Source organism: Psammomys obesus, unplaced genomic scaffold (genome assembly GCF_907164565.1).
Source record: "Psammomys obesus unplaced genomic scaffold, mPsaObe1.curated_primary_1811, whole genome shotgun sequence".
Classification (NCBI taxonomy): Eukaryota; Metazoa; Chordata; class Mammalia; order Rodentia; family Muridae; genus Psammomys; species Psammomys obesus.
Genome location: NW_026587556.1, coordinates 3,956,967 through 3,976,470, shown reverse-complemented (window position 1 = coordinate 3,976,470; position 19,504 = coordinate 3,956,967). Strand labels below are relative to the sequence as shown.

At 41.3% G+C, this 19,504-nt stretch overlaps 1 protein-coding gene across 5 annotated transcripts in view; it reads right to left on the bottom strand.

The window, feature by feature from the left end:
- Positions 1 to 10,173: 10,173 nt before the first annotated feature.
- The window catches only part of Arid4b (AT-rich interaction domain 4B), a 121,411-nt gene continuing 112,080 nt past the window's right edge, over positions 10,174 to 19,504 (bottom strand). For 4 of the 5 annotated variants that reach the window (XM_055603905.1, XM_055603904.1, XM_055603907.1 and 1 more), the window contains 3 exons: positions 17,623 to 17,838; positions 16,069 to 16,215; positions 10,174 to 11,930 (listed from right to left, as the gene is read on the bottom strand). In XM_055603905.1, coding sequence (XP_055459880.1) covers positions 11,803 to 11,930; positions 16,069 to 16,215; positions 17,623 to 17,838 — 491 coding nt within the window. In that variant the 3' untranslated portion in view covers positions 10,174 to 11,802. The other variant, XM_055603909.1, reaches the window with a different exon arrangement.

Sequence of the window (19,504 nt, the reverse complement as noted above, 5' to 3'; positions counted from 1 at the left end):
AAAATAAAATAAAATAAAATAAAATAAAATAAAATAAAATAAAATAATAAAATAATGCACACAGCTCTTATGGAGAGAACTGGAGTTCAGTTTCCGACACCCATTCCAGGTGGCTCACAACTGCCTCTAACTCCAGCCTGCAGAGGATCTGACATCTTTGGCCACTTTGAGTATCCGCACATAGATATACCCACACATGGACACATCATTAAAATAATAAAAAGAAATCTTAAGATAAAAAATCAAGAGCCAAGTGCATGCCTGCAATCCTAGCACTCAGGAAGCAAAGGCAGGGGGATTGCCATAAGTTCAAAGCCAGTCTGGTCTACTAATGACTCCAGGCTAGCCAGAAACACACAGTGAGATCCTGTTTCAAAACAGTTTTTTTGTTTGTTTGTTTTGTTTTTTTCTTTTTAAAGGTCATCAAAATTGCTACATACCACATACATCAACATAAGTGTTGATGCTTTTCTGGTCAGGATGAAATTTACATCTATAGAAAAAGGAAAAAAGAAAGGAAGGAAGAAAAAAGAAAACAAGAAAGAAAGAGAGAGAGAGAGAGAAAGAAAGAAAGAAAGAAAGAAAGAAAGAAAGAAAGAAAGAGAGAAAGAAAGAAAGAAAAAGAAAACAATGTAAAACTTGCTAACCTCAAACTCAAAAGAAAAATCTAGTTTTTTTTCTTTCTTCAATCAACACATGGCAAGACTTTCCGAATGGAAGTTTCGAGTAAATATCCAGTAGTCAGAAAATGAACACACACATAAAAGGATAGCAAAAGAAACAGGCAGGCCACGCTTTCTTGGGAGTGATCACTATGAAGGAACAGTGAGAACAGGATACCTGCATGTATCAACACAGAACAATAGAAGGACTAGAAATGCCATCCTGCCTCCAACTCAGTACCTAGCAAAGCTGCTCCTATTCACTGCAAAAATAAAACGCAAATGTAGAAAAATGCACAAAGCAAAGAGCTCAGCACCCGGCACCCAAACCCTGGCAGCCATTACCATGGACAGCTGCCCTCACAGTCCTATGGCCTGCACCTATTCCAACACATTACACTCCTTTTCATTCATTCTCCTTCAATCTCCTTGTCCAGCAGTTTACCCTGCATTATTTCCCACAGTCTAGACTTTGCAGTTTGACATGCTCCTTTGTCTTCTGTATCTTGTAAATGGACAACTGGTTTGATCTGGCTCAGACATGGCCCCTCATGTAGACAACATTAGAAGTTATGTTCTTTTTCAGCAAGACATATGATGATGCTGTGTGTGTGTGTGTGTGTGTGTGCTGTATGTATGTGCATGTGTGTGTACGTGCACACGAGAGCACATATACACGTACTTGCATGTATGTGCACGAATGTGTAGAGGTCAGAGGTCAACCTTGGCTGTCATCACATCTACTGTTTTTGTATATATGTTTAATATTTATTTAGTTAGCTGTGGGTGAGAGGGCCATGCACACTCATGTGGAGGTCCAGAGATAACTCACAGGGATTAATCCTCTCCTCCACTATGTAGGTTCCAGAGACTGAGCCAAGGTCACCAGTCTTGGCGGCAGACACCTTTCCTTGTTGAGCCATCTTGAGGCCCTACCCCGTGTTTTGAGATAGACACTAGCCTAGGTCTCACCATACAGGATGGACTGGCTGGCCATTGGATCCCAGAGTTCTCCCTTTCTCATCTCTCCAGCGCTGAGGTTGCAAAGGTGCCCAGCACTATGCCCAGTTTTTGTCTTTTGTTTTTGTTTATTTTTTAAACAAGGGTTCTAGGGATCAAGCTTAGATCCTCATGCTTGCAAGGTAAGTTTTACTGGCTGAACGCCCCCCCTCCCCAGAATAGCTTTTCACCTCTAATGACTATGGCTGCTGTTGCTGCCCAGGACCTGAACCCATTAACACACTAAGCTTGTAAAGGGTGATATAATATGAACAGGGCTCAGGAGAAAAACTAGCACTATCAATAGTAAAAGTAGCTGGCTCAGTAGTTAGGAGCACTTGCTGTTGACTAAGTTTAGTTCTCAGCACCTACAGGGCAGTTCCAGGGGATGTGACCCCCTCTTCTGGCCTCCTTGGGTACCAACCACACATGTGGTACACAGACATACATGCAGACAAAACAACCACCCAGATTAAAAAATAATAACAAGAAATAAATCTATTTTTTACATAGCAAAATAGACTTAGTAATCATCACCCAGCTTTGCCTGAAGATGTCAACCTGCTGTTTGAAGTAATAAAAAGGCCAAAACACAAGTGACCACCATTATGAACTGAAAAACTGCTCCAGACAAAGCACATGGTATGTTCTATCATAATATACCACCTGACAGTTTTCTACTGAGGAAAACAGCTGTGACTTATTAGATGTGAAGTACTGCCAAGCTCTGAGCTTAGACATTTTACATATGCCACGTAATCTCACGCCTGATGTGGGTGTAATTTTTCTGACTTATGGAATGAAGAGGTTTAGACTTGGAGGCGTGAATGATGTTGACCAAAACATTAACAAACTACCCAGGACAGAAACTCAGGCGAGCGGACTCCAGTGTCTAACAATTACCACTCCACACACAGCTGCTGACAAACCCAAGGCAACACAGGAGGAGAATGCGGCTCTGCTGTTCACTCTAAAACAGCCTCTCTGTCACAGGAATACTAATGGGCAGCTGGCAGCTCTGCTAGACTCGATAAGGTGGCCTTGCATCAGACTCAATGGGGAATCACAAGCCACTAAAGACAGCTAGTTCTCTGCTTCCCCTACAACACAGAAGCCAGAGCGAGCAGCTCTCCTGCCATTACTAGCAAATTCACAAGATCTATATCTTGAGAAGCCATCAGAGAACTGGAGTCTTGGAGGAAAACAGCCTGGACACTAAGACCAGGCGCCTCTCTCCAGAGGCAAGGCACGTCTCAGTCAGAACCCCAGGAGTCCCATCAGTAAGAAAAATAAGTTGAAGAAGAAAATGGTCAAGCCCCACCTGGACTCTTCTCCAGATATCGGCAAAGATTATGATGCTGTGGGGGACGGACAGCAAACCTGTCCCTTGGGGCGTGGGGCTAAAAGAGGAGGAAGGGAGACCTTCCGTCTGTGGGATGGTACGGCACATTAGGACCCATCAAAGGCAAAAGGCAGAGCCTAACCAAAGAACAGGCTCAGTAAGGGCACCTGCCACCAAGACTGATGACTTAAGTTTGATCCACTGGTCTCCACATGGTGGCCAAAAACCAACTCCCACAAGCACACTTGGCACATGCATGACTATGTAGACTCTAAATAAATAAACATTTAAGGGGGTGGGGCAGAGCCTGGTTGCCACAGCAAGGAAAAGCTGACCACAGCCTTATTGTGACTTTTGCAGTCACCTAATAAGCACAGACTCAGCAGTGCACACTGGGAGCCACTCCTCTTCCATCTCACAAGTACCAAGAGGCCAGTAAATTTGACTTAAGTGCAAAGCACAGTAAGATTAAGCAGTTTCCGGGGGAGAGGACACTTACCACAGAGCAAAGTGGTATGGATTGTTTGTCTATACTCTTTCAAAAGCGACTTCAGCATCTAAAATAAATAGTATGTGCACACATGTTAGTTAGCATGTTGAGCATCTGTGTCACAAAAGGAATGATGTGAATGGTCTGATCACCCTCCACTGTTGGTTTTCAGAACATTCCAGAGCGGGGCATAGTGCCACCCACCTGTTACCCCAGCACTGGGGACACAAAGTGGAGGCACGAAGATTTAAAAGCTCACATTTAGAGGGCTACATGAGACCCTGTCTCCAAACAGAAAAAAAAAAAAAAAAAAGTGACTATTCAGTTGTCACAGAACCTCAGGAAGAAACCACAATTCAGTTTCATAATAGCATCCATCCCTGACCTGCATGCTAGTTGCATGTGCCAATGCTTATAATACATAGGACATTTAAATTGAGGTCAGACCTGCAACTTGCACACAGGCTCTGATCTCTTCACACCGGCTTAAACCACGGTGACTTTTACGGATGCTGTTCTACAGAGAAATTCTCCAGCTCTCTGATTCAGACCACCAGTGTGAGGAGAACGCTGGCTAGTGACATTTGGACACGGTTCTTGGACTATATCAAGATGTAAGGAATATACGTGTTTATTTGGTGTAGTGACTAGGAAGCACTGGCAATATAAACTGTGAGCCCATTAAATAAAGTAGTCTTAGCTACTAACATCTTGAGGTTTATACTACCCCTCCCCCACGCTCACCTTATCACCTGGCACAGGCAGATTGTAAACAAACATTCCTCTCCTTCTTCAACCGCTCTTTTCCCAGGTCAAGTGGGGTTTTCGTTCTTTAGCCTCAGCACACACTGAGAGCAATGCTGTCAGCCATCAGTTGCTTCTCCACTTGGCACTTTAACACGAGACAAGACGTTTTCCTTTCCAGCCTTTGCTTCTGACAAATTCCTTCTTCTAAATCAGCACCTGCTAAGCCATGCAGCCAAAGAAAAGAAAAATCATAAACAAACAAACCAACAAATGAAAAAGGCCAAGCCAGTCCTTGACCAAACCAGTCCTGCCTCCTCACAGCAAACATTTCTTCATAGCTTCTGCTTCCCAAAATAAAACTCACCACTCAGAAATGTATTACAAGTTACAAAGCAGCATTATCTTAAGAAAAGGTGAGCGATGCCTTTAGAAAAAAGAAATTTTTCAGCCAAGTGCCGGTGGCACATGCCTGCCTGTAATCCCAGCATTTGGGGAAGCAGAGGCAAAGTTAAAAGATTTATTTTTTTAAGTCTGATATTTGAAGACATGCTAGAAACACCAGGCAACAGCAGCAGCACAAAAGGTTCGGAAGAAAAGCCAGTTCACTTAAAGCTCAAGATTTAGTTTATACTCTCCTAATGCCTAATTTAATTTCATTCTCTTTTCCAGGACCTAGACATGGCAGCATTCCCTAGGAATCTAGAAAGGTGTATATGCCCACCAAACACTCTGAAAACAGGATCTGCTGAGTTGAGAAAACCAGAGTCCCTACTGACAAAGGTCTGTTTAGTTCAGCTGTTCTCCATCTGTGGATTTACCTTAAGATTCCTAACAGTAGCAGAATTACAGTTATGAGGTAGCAACAGGGTAATTGTATGGTTGGGGGTCACCGCAACATGAGGCACTGTATTAAAGGGTCGCAGTGACAGGAAGGGTGAGAGCTGCTGGTCTAGTTGAAGGACCGCATAAGTAAGCTCTGAAATGGTAAATACAACAGAGGATGCTGGTGCAGATGACGCGGCACGAAGGCCTGATGCCATGCTGATGAGAGAGCTGGACAGGGATCTTAAGGTGAAAGAGAAGCATGGCAGCAGGAGCCAAGCTCCTTACAGCGTTACAGCAGTGAGCAAAAGAGGGAGGCATGATTATTGGCAACAGCCAGAAACATAGCAGAGAAGGTAAACTTGAAGACCAGGAAAGGCTTCTAAAAAGGGTAGTGTCCTGAATAGCCTTTCATAAATACAAGTAAAACCCCCCATCAGATCAAAAGCTCCATCAAGAGCCCAGGTCTAGGGTTCTTTTCACTTCAGTGTCTAATGTTGCTGACAAGAGGAAATGGTATGATGGGGTTTGGTTGAAAATAGCCTATTATGCAAAAGAACTTGATTTTATCCTTTGGAAGACAGAAAACTACCGAAGACTAACAGTAACTATCATCACTGCTCAGTAACTTGGGAGGCTATGGCAAGAGGATCTTGAGCCCAGGAATAACAGACTGGATTACAGAAACATAGTAAGACATTGTCTTTTCATTATAGATGATAGATAGATAGATAGATAGATAGATAGATAGATAGATAGATAGATAGATAGATAGACAGACACAACAGCTCTTCAGGACTTAATAACCAAGGAGCCATGCATGGAGAGGGGAGAGCACAGAATAACTTCTAAACCACTGGCTTAGGCAACTAACTAGAAGTGAAGGTGTCATTCGTGCAGAAGGAGGATTTCAGTTTGAAGCATTCTTACTTTGTTTTGTTTTTGAGAAAGGGTCTCAGGTAGCCCAGGCTGGACTCAGCCTCACTATGTAGTTTAGGGCAATTGTGAATTCCTGATCCTAGTGCCTCTATACCCAAGTGCTGAGCCTGCAGGTGTGTGTCACCACAAGCAGTTTAAGGTCTTCTGTGTACAAGGCAAGCACTCTATCAATCAAACCCCAGCCCAGCCTCATGATGTGTTCTCTTGAATGAGGTGAATGAGGAATACACAGGTAAAGATGCTGTCAGTCAAAAAATAAACAGCTCTAGAGATCAATGAAGACACATGTGGCAACATCCACAAAAAAAAAGGTTGTGACTGACGAGAACTCTGAACAAAGGCAGCATCAAAAGAACAATCTGAAGAGAAGGTTCATCTTAATTCACACAGAAGGGAGACAAGCAAGAGAACAGAAAGATTATTCACTAAATCTAAGAACTTTAAAGTAGTAATTACCAAGGACCAGCAGCAAGCAGCCCTCAGAATATGTTGGGAAGAAGAGGGCTGGTAATATGGCTCAGCAGATAACCGCATTTGTCACCAAGCTAGTTGACCCAAAGTCTGATCCTTCTGACTCATATGATGGAAAGACAGAATAAATGTATGTGAGTCATTCTGGGACATGATGGCATGGGTGCATGGACATGCACACACTGTAAGTGTAATTAAAAATATTAAAGGTTTTCTGAGAGGAAAAAAAAGGGAAAAGAAAATAAGTTTGAAGGAGTAGGAAAAATTTAAGAGGCAAGGCTTTGTGTCACGTGACTGAAATCCAGCCCTTAAGAAGCAGAGGGAGGAGGTAGGAATACTTAAAAAGCTGAGTATAGCGTAGGTTACATAGTGAGCTCAAGGCCCACTAGGATACATAAAACCCCTGCCCCATCACACTCCACCTCCAAAGAAAAAAGAAGTAAATAAGAAAAAAGTAACTGGGAAAGCAGTGATGGTGTAGCTATTACCACACTAAAAAACAAAAACAGAATAAAAAACTTTAGTGAGGGAAATTTGGTTCCAAGGAAAATGAGAATCGTGTTCGATAGACATGCTGAAACTCTGACGACATAACCCAAAGGGTTACTACACATTACAGGGGGTGAAGACCTTCAAGGATGGCCCAGCAGTAATAATAAGACAGCGATGAGGTAAAGGCCTAACAAGGCTGGCCTAGCAGTAAGTGTCCACTAGGATAAATGTGTTTCTTATATTTTAACTTCTGTATGAGACTTCACCTAATAATTTTTTTAATTTTAGAGTGCAATGAGAAAATAATTAAGATAAATATTACGTTTATTTCTTTAAAACATCCAATGTATTTCAAAGCTTATCACTACACAGATAATCAGATATTCTAACCCAACAGTAGTGGCCTGAGCTACTTACCAGCCACATGGCTGGTTACCTGCCCTCTTAGTCTTGCCCTGGAACTTCCTTCTTCATCCTAACTCCTCTCCTCACCTAGGAGGCACCCTCCTGGAAGTCCCGCCTCCTCAGCTTAATGGTCATCAGATTTTTATTAAAACCAATCAGAAAGTGATGGAGAACGATATTTATGAAACATTGAGACAGAAGATGCTTCACAAAAATGACAATGCCAAATCTGGCCTGAATCAGATCTGTGCGAGTACAGAAATGAGTATGTGAATAACACAGGGATAATCTTTACACAGTGCACAACATCATCCTCCAACAATCCTAGCTATTCAGTGGAAGGCTGAGGCAGGAGGACAGCTTCTGGGCTAGGTGTGTGCTAAAGATCAGCCTGAGCAACTTAGATAAGAACCTGTCTCAAAATAAAAAGCAAAGCCACCTAAGTGTCACAGGCCTGTAATCTCAGCGCGCAAGAGGCTGGAGGAGGACCAGAGTTTTCAGTCACTCTCATCTACATAATGGGATTGGAGGCTAAGCTACATGGGCTACAAGAGACTGAGGGTGTGGCCAGTGGTGATGCTGTCAGGAGAGTTAACCGCAAAACTGACTCAGACAGAGGCCAGAGAGTCACTGAACTGGTAATGAACACTGGTGGAGCTGAAGAGGAAGACCAGCACCGCCTCCAGGAGGGCACCTGGCTACCTGCAGGCTGTGGGCAAGTGATACTGACAGTAGGAATTCCCCAGGGCTCCCTCTGCCAACACAGGCACCCTGCCAGGACACAATGCCTGGACCAAACTGCTCTACCCACACCCCACCCCAACAACCCCACATGGCCAGGACCTTCCTACTCTTGTGCTCCTTCCCTCCCAAAGCGATTCTTAGACCTCAGCTTCCTCTGATGGCCTGTGCTGAGTCCTCCCGCATGTTCCTCTGGCCCCGGGTTCCAGCCACTTGCCCTTCCATTCAGAACCCCTTCTACAAGTTGTCTGCGGCTACTCAGTGCTAAGGAGCTGGGGAACTGAGCCTGTCTGGGAAACCTGGACCTGGGAGCACAAGAAGTCTCAATGCTGGTAGAACACATCGCCATCTCCTTGTGGGTAAGCTGGAGGCAAACTTCAATTGACACATGTGCCAAACTGTGCCCTGGACTGCACACATCCCTCCTAGTTTGTTCAGACTGATTCTCATGTCTCAAAGCTCATGGTGTAAATGTGATGAAGCTCAAGAGTATTAAGTACTGGGGTCAGTTGGATGTAAGAGAAAGCTAAATCAGGTGCAAGTTACTGCCTAACCGGCTCTATGTCTTCAAAAGCAAGGGCCATTTCAGGCTAGGAACTCAACTCTGCTGTCAGCCACCAGTATTCCATGCAGGTGGGGAACAGGGTACTTAAGAGGAATGACAAGGGCCACTCAGCACTCAGGTATCTGAGACTCCCCTTTGTGGGTCCTTGTTTCCTTCCCTGTGTCAGTTGAGTAAGGTGAGCTACAGTCTTGAACACTGGTGGGCTCTGACTGCAAAAGTAGCACATTGGTGCCACCACCCCCTTCCTCTCAAGTGCCACCATATTCGATATCCAACTACCTCACTGGTTGCAGTGACTGATACAATGCAGATCTGTTAGACGGCTTTCAAAGCCTCTACTGACTATGAACCTATCTTTTCCATCTTCTTCCTTATACAATACAGGGAACATTTGGGAGCAAGGAAGTGGTTCTTGACGTTGCATAAGGGCCAGGTGTAAGTGTCCACACCTTCAATGGCAACACTTCAGGAGGAAAAGGCAGGCGGAGCTGAGTTGAAGGCCAGCTTGGTCTACGTAAGCTAGGGCTATACAGAGAAAACCTGTCTGAAAACAGGGCAAAAACAAGTTACAGGTAAAAATCACTGCAGTATTTTTTTTTCAAGATAATATACAATACTACCTTAGGTGAATTAGGGCACCTTGGGAATGGGAACTGGCATACCAGCTGGTTTAAAAATGCCGACTGGATTCCTGAAACAGGTGCAGGGATCACTCAAAGCAGAGCCAGAAAGGTTCCATCATATTAAATGACAAAGAGACACTGCAGGTAATAGTTTTGAGTAAACATTTTTAAAGAGTGTGTGGAGGCAGAGAATTTGTGAGTTAGAAACCACGTTGGTCAATAAAGCAATTGTATTCTCAAGAATAAGAAAAAAACAAGGTTTATGTTTATTGAGATAGGGTCTCAATCCCAAGATCCAACTGTCTCAACCTCCTGAGTGCTGGATATACTGCTGAAACATTTCTTTTTACACTTACATATTTTGTGTGTATGAATGTAGAGGATAATTTTCAGGAGGCAGTCTTTCCTTCTACTTATGTGGGTTCCAGGGATTCGTAAAATCAAGGCTGGTCATCGGCACTCAACTGCTGAGCATCTTACTGGCCCCAAAATATAGTTTTAAAGTTGTACTTATTATTTTCCTTCTTTAGACGAGCCTCCAAATCATATCAAAAATATCTGCATTCAGATTCTAGCAAAACAGTATACAGAAAGATGATAACAGCCTGAAAATGTAACTCTGGCTAAGGTTTTCATTTTTTGATTTAAGGTTTGGGCTGGTACAGTACTAGGGATAAAACTGAGGTCTTGAACATACTAAGCATTTGTTGCACATCCAGCACTGTTAAGGGACTTTCAATTTTTAAAAGCAAAGCACTCTCTTTTAGGGTATCAATATGAGCTCTTGTGATTGATAATACAGGCTGCAGGTACATATTCTCAACAATCATGACATACAAGATGAACTAAAATTACTTAACCTTCTACAAACAAAATCAAGGATTCACAAACTATGGCATTTTATTTCAGAGCCTTTGCTTACATTTGTACAATATATTACATAATTCATCATGTTTGCAGATCCTAATATATACTTTATAGTTTTATTCTATAAGTTTCTTCTTCAACATTTTGCTGTCAACAAATCTTTACAGTCTGTACAAATTTGAGTAACTTGAAACCATTTTCAACAAAATTAGTTACTATAAGCACACATTACAAGACTGAAAATGCTTTTCTTAGAAAGGTTGAATGGAAAGGATTAAGGATTCTGACACGTTAGCATCTACAACAAAACGCTTCGAGATTCTCACATGTATTGCCAGAAAACAAATAAAACATGCCAGCCTCATTCAAAAAAAAGCACACAGAACCACAATTAAAACAGTAAAACAGTCTGTACAGTAAAGTACTGTGTATTAACAGCGCCAGGTTTTAAATAGCTTCAATGAACACATCCGCAATATACAAATGTCTTACAAAGGTGGGGAATTAAATACAAGTGCCAAACAGAGATTGGAATCATACAACATAAAGTCAATACAAGTGAAAACAACTTGGCGTTCATTTTGCAGTTTATACAAGGCATTTGAATGTATAGGCCTACTACCCAATTACTATTTATACTTAAAATAACAACCATCTTTGTGAGACAGGTCATATAAACAACCTTGAATCATTCTAACAGTTTGTTCCTGAAGTCTTTTTGTTGTAAGCTCATAATAAAATAAGCAATACAAATGAATTATCTGTATTTAAGGGAAAAGAAACATTTACAAGAAACACAAAAATATAACTGTTATAATTCATTATGAATAAATATACACTTTGAACTGGCTAAGTACAATCTTTATACATTGTTTAAGATTTAATACAGTTTATTAGCCATTTTCTTTTTTCACACAATGTATTATATCAAAATTAAAAAAAAATACTGATTTATAGAAAAATGGCAAAGTACAGTAGTCCCATTTCAATTTGAAGGGGCATGAAAAGCCACTGCAGACCTTTTAGCCTAATTCAAACCTGTAAACATGTTCAGTCATTTTTAAAGAGAATCTTTAATATTTGGTTACCAGGATGATGTCTAATAATATCCTGTTAACTGCAGGTTTTGAATTTGTTACATGTGCTTGACTTATACAATTAAAGTCACCCTAAGGTGACTTGCTTTAAAAAACAATTAGCTTGTACAAATGAAAATAGGTTCATATTTTTTAATAAATGAATGGAAAAATATCAAATGTTCCAGCTTTAACAAAATACAAGGGAATACATATACAGTAAGTCACCTCACATGTTCTGGCCCACCTTTGCTCTGCTTACTGTGTTGTCTTTACAGGCAGTGAAAAGCCTCCTCTGCCACAGTGGAAGGCCTTCAAGTTACCAGACACACAATTCCCAGACAAGTTGGAAACAATTATTGCTTGAGGAAAAGCAGTTCGTTGTACTTTTTCTTCATAAAAAAGTGCACTTAAGTGCCAAGTCAGCTTGTCAAGAAACAATTTTTAAATATAAAATAGTGCTTGTCTGATTTTGTGTATGTGTGTGTGCCACTGTGCAGTATAAAAAAGACGTGGCCATCAACAGCCATTAAGTGCAAAGTGCTCTAGCAAGTCCTGCTGTCACCTGCACTCAACTGACATTCCATTCTGTGATGCACTGGACATTGATGGTTCAGCTAGTGTCAACATAACAGCAGCTGTTATGGAGCTGGACGAGGGAGAAGACGAGGAGGAAGACGTAGCAGCACCTGAGGAAAAGGAAGAGCACATGTGAGGCCACAAGGCAGGCTCAATGGGAAGAGACAAACGCTAGTCTCCAGCTGAAACTCCTTTCTGCTCGCCAAATTCACCTTAAAAGGAGCCATCTCTGCTCACAGTACCACAGTATAAAGAAAGGGAAGGCCAGTGTATCTCAAGCAACAAGCCACAGCCCATCCTGTGAAGAGCACAGGTGGCACAGGGGTATAGCTCAGCAGCAAAGTACTTGCCTGGATTACAAGGCCATTGGTTCTATCCCTAGCCCTGAGAAGGAGAAGGAAAGAGAAGAGGGAGGAAAGAAGTTGTGATTCATACTGTAAAAAACTAAGTAAAGGATAACTTTGTTCACTAAATACCCAAACAGTTTTGAACGAAACAGGAAAAGTATCTGTCATTTCTTTATCTTTTTGACATTTAAGTTTTTCTAAAAATTCTCATAGTGCTAAGAATGGGGAGGCTGAGACCTCAGAGAAAGCTTGATAAGCATACTCCACTTGCTTTGTAGCATAACAACCTGATTTGAACACCCAGAACCTACAAGGTGGAAAGGAGAGAAATTACTCCATGATGTTTACTCTTCACCTCCACATGGACTCACAAAACAAACGATCTTGTTTCAAAGTTTAAAAAGAATGGGAAGCTGAGTTGAAAAGCTTACCAAAATTGTATTGCCTTCCTCCATTTATATTATTTTCCTCAAGGAAATTCTTTCATTATTATCAATGAATAATGGATATAAGAATAAGAATAAGAATAAGAATAAGAAATGGAATGTCTTAAAAGAATATCTCTATACACAACTAAAACGGAAATAATCATCCCATAAAATGGCTCTATGGGTGAAGGTACCTGCCACCAAGCCTGGACAGTATGAATTTGACCTCTGGGACGCATAAGGTGCAAGGGAAGAACTGACTTTCAAAAGCCAACCTCTGACCTCTAGATGTACTGTGACACAGTGCACATATGTGCGTACATGCACACATACATGCCCACACATACATGCACACACACACACAAGCACACAGTAAAAGCCAATTTTTGTTCCATATATGGGAGTAAGTTGAAAAAGCAAATCTGTAACCTAAAGCTCTAACTGCCCAAATGCTCCCTCTACTGTCCCTATTTGTTCAGATCCTTAAAAATTTCAGAGGAAAATTTATTGCTGCAAGGACTAATCTTTTATAAAGACAACTGCAATGGAATATAATCATACACATTTACTTTTGCATTTTGGAGTCTTTTGGAGATGCCCAACCTGCACCACCAGAGCTGAACAATTTCTACATTGACTTTGTAGTCCTCAAATAGTCACCATCTCTATAGAGACAACATCTACAACTGAGGTTCTACAGAATTTCATCTCTAGATTCTTGAAATGGGGATTTAAGTTTCCTAGATTTAGTACCACTTATCAACACATACAGGAGCTGGGGAAGTAACTTAGTCAGTGAAGTGATTACAAGACCTCACTTCCATCTCTAGAGCCCACATAAAAAAGCAGGGCCTGGTGGCCAGCCACCTTAGCCTGAGCAAGGGCCAGGCCAATGAAAGATGTTTTCTTAAACATCAGCTATCTGAGGTTGTCCTGGGCATCCTCACATATGCACAAGTGCAGGCACACAAGCATCTCCTGCCTTTGTTTTGGTTTAGGTTATCAGACAGGGTCTCACTATATAGTCCTAAATAACCTAACTTTACTAAGCACAGCATCCCAACCTTGAACTTACAAAACTGTCCTGCCCCTGCCTCTCAAATGCTGGGGCTGCAGTGTGTGCCATCAATACATTATAAGATCATATCCCACCTATACCACCAGCTCTACTTCTTTTTCTTTTTAAAGTTATATAATACTACACTACACTTATGAATAATAACTTCTTTAATTTCTAAACGTTTTTGTTATCAACAATGTAGTATTTTGTACATTACAAATACATTTTTATTTATTTAAAGACAGAGTCTTAGCCAGGCGATGGTGGCGCACTCCTTTAATCCCTGCACTAGGGATGCAGAGGAAGATGTATCTCTGTGAGTTTGAGGACAGCCTGTCTACAAAGTGAGTCCAGAACAGCCAAGGCTACACAGACACCCTGTCTCAAAACGTGTCACCCGCCCCCACCAAAGATAGTCTTATGCAATACAGACTAGCCCCAAGCCCACCATGTAGCCAAGGATGGCTTTGAGCTCAAGATCCTCCTGCTTTTATTTTACCTTCCAAGTGTGTGTGCCACCATACCCACCTACAAATAAAAAACTGAATGTCTACTTTATTCATTAGCTTGAATACATATTGCTAATTCAACAGCAACTGATTTCAATCTTAATTGCATACAGCTTCAAGTCACTCTAAGCTACTATTTGAACTAACAGAACAGGATTCTTTTATTCCCTGCTTTCACTGTTGCTTCTGGACTTCCCACCCAGCATGCCATTTCCCTGTTCAGATGTTTCTAACGGCTCTCTGTCCTATTCAGAATAAAACTGCAACCTCTCACTCTAGCGTACATAGCCCTACATGACTTGCCATCTGCTTAACTGACTAGAATCTATCTCTACTACTTTCAAACTGCAATGGTTTTCATTCTGGTGTGGAAAGGAGCCAAGCATTTTCTGACCTCAGAGCAGTGGTTCCTAATTTGGGGTTATTCTACCACTCTTTCATCCTATGGATATCTGACAGTGTCTAGAAGGGTTAACTGTGCTGTGCCACTGGCATGTGGGATGGCAGCTAGAGATGCAGTTGAACTTCCTATGGTGTAGAGGACAGCTATTGAGAAAAAAAAAAAATGATCAGGCTTAAAATAGCCACAGTGTCACATTTAAGCAATCTTGTCTCAAGGACATCTGCCAAGGACTTCTGGGTATGAACTGAGTCATGCACCACACAAACTCCATGTTGTAGCCAAAACTGACAATGGGAAGTAATTAAAAGTGCCCTAAATAACTGTAGAGCACCAATACAATCCAATGGATATCACTATAAAAGGAAGACCTTTCTACATCCACCATAGATATTTACAGAGGGCAAGGTGGCAAAGACAGTCTATACATAACCATGGTAGGCCTGAAGAAAAACAAAAACAAACAAACAAACAAAAAACAAGGTGTTGACTTTGAACTTTAAAGTCCTAGTACCGTGAGAAAGTAAGTTTCTATTGTTTAGGTTATCTATTCTGCCATGGTATTTTGTAATGATAGCCAACAAAGAGTTTGATATCTCACATCATTTCTTGTCATTTGGGTCTCAATAGAAATGTCCTGGCCATTTGCACTTTAAAGTAATCCAAACAGTGTGTGTGTGTGGGGGGGGGGGGGGGGGGGGGGAAAGAAAGCTATTACACTGCTAGAGGTAATATCAACTACTACCATTAAGGAAAACATGGAGGTCTCTCAAAAACTACAAGCAAAACTATCACATTATATAAACAGCAGGACAGTACAGTGCCTAGGAAAGGAGAGAGAGGCAAACAGAGGAGCTCATGATACAACATCAGGACCAGATGGAAACAATATGTTTTAGAGTAGTTCCAAAAAAGAGTGATGACAGCCAACAATACTACACTATATAATTCAGAACACCTGCAAGATAAGATTTTAAGTGTTTCTGTAACAAAGAGAAGATAGATAACCTAAATTACTATGAAGTAATCAATCTGTAAGAATGGATGAAATAACATACTACACCATTAAATGTGTGAATATGTAGCAAAGGATCCTTTAAAACAAAGTCATTACAATAATACCTGGCACAAACAAAATGCAAAGCACTGGATTCATTGAATGAGCACACACAAATCAGAAGCTCTTATGATTTATGCTTTATGCTAAACTTCCTTTTGGGCAGAAAGAGTCTAGCTGTGTAGCCCAAGCTGACCTAGCCTCCCACACTTGCTGTCTCTGCTTCCTTAATGGTAGCACTATAGCCATTTGTCACTCAGTGAATGCTCTAACATCCCCATCTTCCTTCAGACTGAGGGTGTGTTGTGAGCTCCATGTGAGTGGGCCCTGTGACATCTTGTCAGATGAGGCTGACAGGGTAAAGAATTTGCCTAAATAAACACAGAGACAGTCCTTACTCAATAGCACTATAATAAACTGACTTATGTTTGAGGAAAAAGCACTTACTTTCTCTTTCTTTCTTCTTTAAACGTTTTCTCCTCCTATCAATGGAAGCTACTTCAGATTTTAATGACAGATAATGCTTTCTGATTTCTTGCAATTTTTCTTGAAGAATTGAGATACGTTCAGCACTTGTCATATTTTCCAGGTCCGCTGTCAATTTAAAAGATTCATTAATATGTAATTTGGGAATGAAAGTTAATAAAAACCCCAAACCAATATGGTTTTAAAATAAGGTCTAAGATAGACAAACTACAAAAAACAATCTTCCAGATGTGATGATGCACACTTGTTATACCAAATAAATAAACCACAAACAAAAAATAAAGACATTACAATATCTGAATTCTAAATGCCTCTATTCCCCATCCTCTGACTACTATAATAGCTAGACACAAATGAAATGCACACCATAGGATTTGTTGAATGAACATATCCAAAACAAAGACCTTATGATCTATGCATTATGCTAAAATTCTTCTTTTGGGCAAACAGGGTCTTGCTATGTAGCCAAGCTGACCTGGCCTTCCACTCTTGATGTTGCTGGCTTCTGAATGCTTTCTATTGTCAATGGCCACTACCCCCAGGCTCTGCTCAGTTTTCTTAGTCATTCACAGTAACAACATAGCAAATCAGTTAAAAAGAGTCAATGTAGCCTGGCTGTATCTGGTATAGGTCATGGTGGAACAAACCTTTAATTTCAACACTTGGGAGGCAGAGGCAGAAGGATGTCTATGAGTTCAAGGTCAGTCTCATCTACACAGTCAATTCCAAACCAGCCAAGGCTACATAACCAGAACCTGTCTCAAAAAAAAAAAAAAAAAAAAAAAAAAAACACCAGTTATGATAGCACAGGCTTGAGACTCTAGTCCTCAGGCTACTAAGGCACGGAAACTGCCTCGAGTTTGAAAGCAACCTGTTCTACACAGTGAGTACCAGGCCAAAAGGGCTATAGAGCAAGGTCTTGTCTCAAAAAGCAAATTGATATTTACAAAAATGATGCAAAGATACCAAATGGTTAAAATTGTATTTTGAAGGGGAAGGGAAGGGAGACAGGGTCTCAATTTCTCAATCCTCCAGTCTCAGGCTCCTGAGCTCAAGGACTATAGGTGTGTGCCCCTATGCCCAGCTCCCATACTATTTCTTTCTTTAAAAAACAAAATAAGAAAAATATTTTAAACATTATTTTTAAGTGTGTCTGTGTGGTTTATGTTCCTGAGTACAGATGCCCGAAGAGGCCCAAGGTGTCAGAGACCCGAGTTACAGGCAGTTAGGAATTGAACTACCGTCCTCAGAACATTCTCTTAACTAGTAAGTCATTCCTCCAGCACCCCCATCTGTTTCCAAGCAGATTCTCAACCTCACATGTACTCAGTGCTAGTCAGCATCTGTTGTGACATTTTCTTTCAGCAATTTGTTCATTCCAATCAGGATCCTAGGGAGATCTATACTATGCCACTGTCAGGTCTCTCAGTTTCAGTGTGGCTTCTTTTTTCAAGCACTGACACCAGGAGTAACTAAGACAAAATGCCTACATCCTAAAGCACATATGTCACTTACACATCTGGAAACTCCACTTGTAAACCTTGGGAAGCCGGCTACTGGACTCCTTGAGATCAGGCTCTTTATCCCCGTTCTTCCCACACTTTCCCGGTGACTGTATCCTTGCAGGAGACTTGCTATTGTGGGACTTCATTCCAGCGGGGACTGCCTTGACGGCCTGAGTCTTAGTCACACTTTCCCCAGCTGAAAGTTCTTCACTGTCACTGCTGTTTGCTGAAAGAGAAAGAAACCATCAATAAACAAAAGTTGGTCAATCTAACATTAACTGAAAAGGATTTACTCTAAATTCACCACTTGAATTTTCCACTACAGTGAGCAATCTACCTAGAAAACCTAGAGAATCAGTGCTGAAGATTTAGCTCAGTTGTATAATGCCTGCCTAGCAAGCACTGGGTTCAGTCCCCGGAGCAGTGGAAAAATAAAACCTAAAAAGCTAACATGCAAATGCAGACATATCTCAGCCAAAGAAAACAAAAGCCAAAGTCTTCCCACCTACATTGCCAATAGTTGTGAACTCGCTGCACTGATCTTCCGTTCTGCTAGCTTCATTAGTTACAGTGAGTCAGTATCTGGATATTTCCACATATCCACAGCACAGATGCTTCACTCAGGCATGGTCTCTTCCCTAACTAAAGCACATTTTACTCTGCTGGAATATAGCATTTCTAGGAATTTCTTCACTTTAGTAATCTATTTGTACACAGCAACACATACCAATTCCACTGTCACAGTGGACACCACTATCACTCAAGAATTCCTTGGGAAACTACACTTGACATGGGTAATGAATTCCTTAAGGTCCTTACGCGTAATAGCTTGCTTCCTAAAATTTAAACACCATGCTCTCTGTGGTCAACATACTCTGGAGTTTATCAGAAATCTGTTAATTAAGCTTCAGTCCTAGAATATCCATTATTCTTATCCTTGACCACTTGTCATGTGACAGGAATATGGTTTGTTTAGCTGTACATGTCCTCTTTCTGGACACAAAGTACCATGTTAGATTCTTTTACAGTGATTATACTAAGAAATGCTCTAAAAATGGTTAATTCACCTGGGTTACCAGGACTGGAGCCAGATAATCAAAGTAGGACAGTACCATCAACTGCTCTAGAGGAACTTATTTATTGACTTTTTGAAAATGACCCTTTCTAAAAATGACATTAAAATGCTAACATCTTGAAGACAAAAGCATTAAAGTGTAAGAAAAACATACTTTAACTATTCTATTATTTACACCAAGTAATCTGGAACCAATCTGGCATACACTGGTGGATTACTCTTTACTAGCACCCAAAGGGGGCTCTGAAGGTGTCAAAAGTGTTCAAAACTATAAAGATGCATCTCCTCCCCTAAGAGTAAATAGCCTCTACCACTCCTATACACACATCTTAATGAATCCTTTCCTAGTCCCCACTGCCGCTCTGGAACCATAGCAACTCCTAACTAAGCCACCCAAGGCTTGGCCCCTTTATGTGCTGTGGCCTGCCTCAGCCTGCCTGACACGGCCTTGCTGAGCACAGCCACCCGGGGCCCCGAAGGATGCCATATTCACCGCCTGGAAGTCATATGGGCTCAGCAGAAGCTCGGGGAGCTGACCGCGTAACCCTTTTCTGCACTGCAGTGCAGCCAAGGCCGCTGCTAGCAAAGGTCAGGCAGTGGAGGTGGCAGGAGTCTCGGAAGAGCAGCAGGGGTCAGTGTGGGGCACCTGAAAAAAAATTCTTTACATATTTTCCACGTCTTATTTTGTCTACAAAAATAATAATAATAATAATAAATAAATAAATAAATAAAAGATCAAATGCACAGCCCTCAGAAGAAGCAAAGCATTATGGTCTCTGCAGGCCAATGAATGTCCTGCCAGTCTTAGACAGAATAG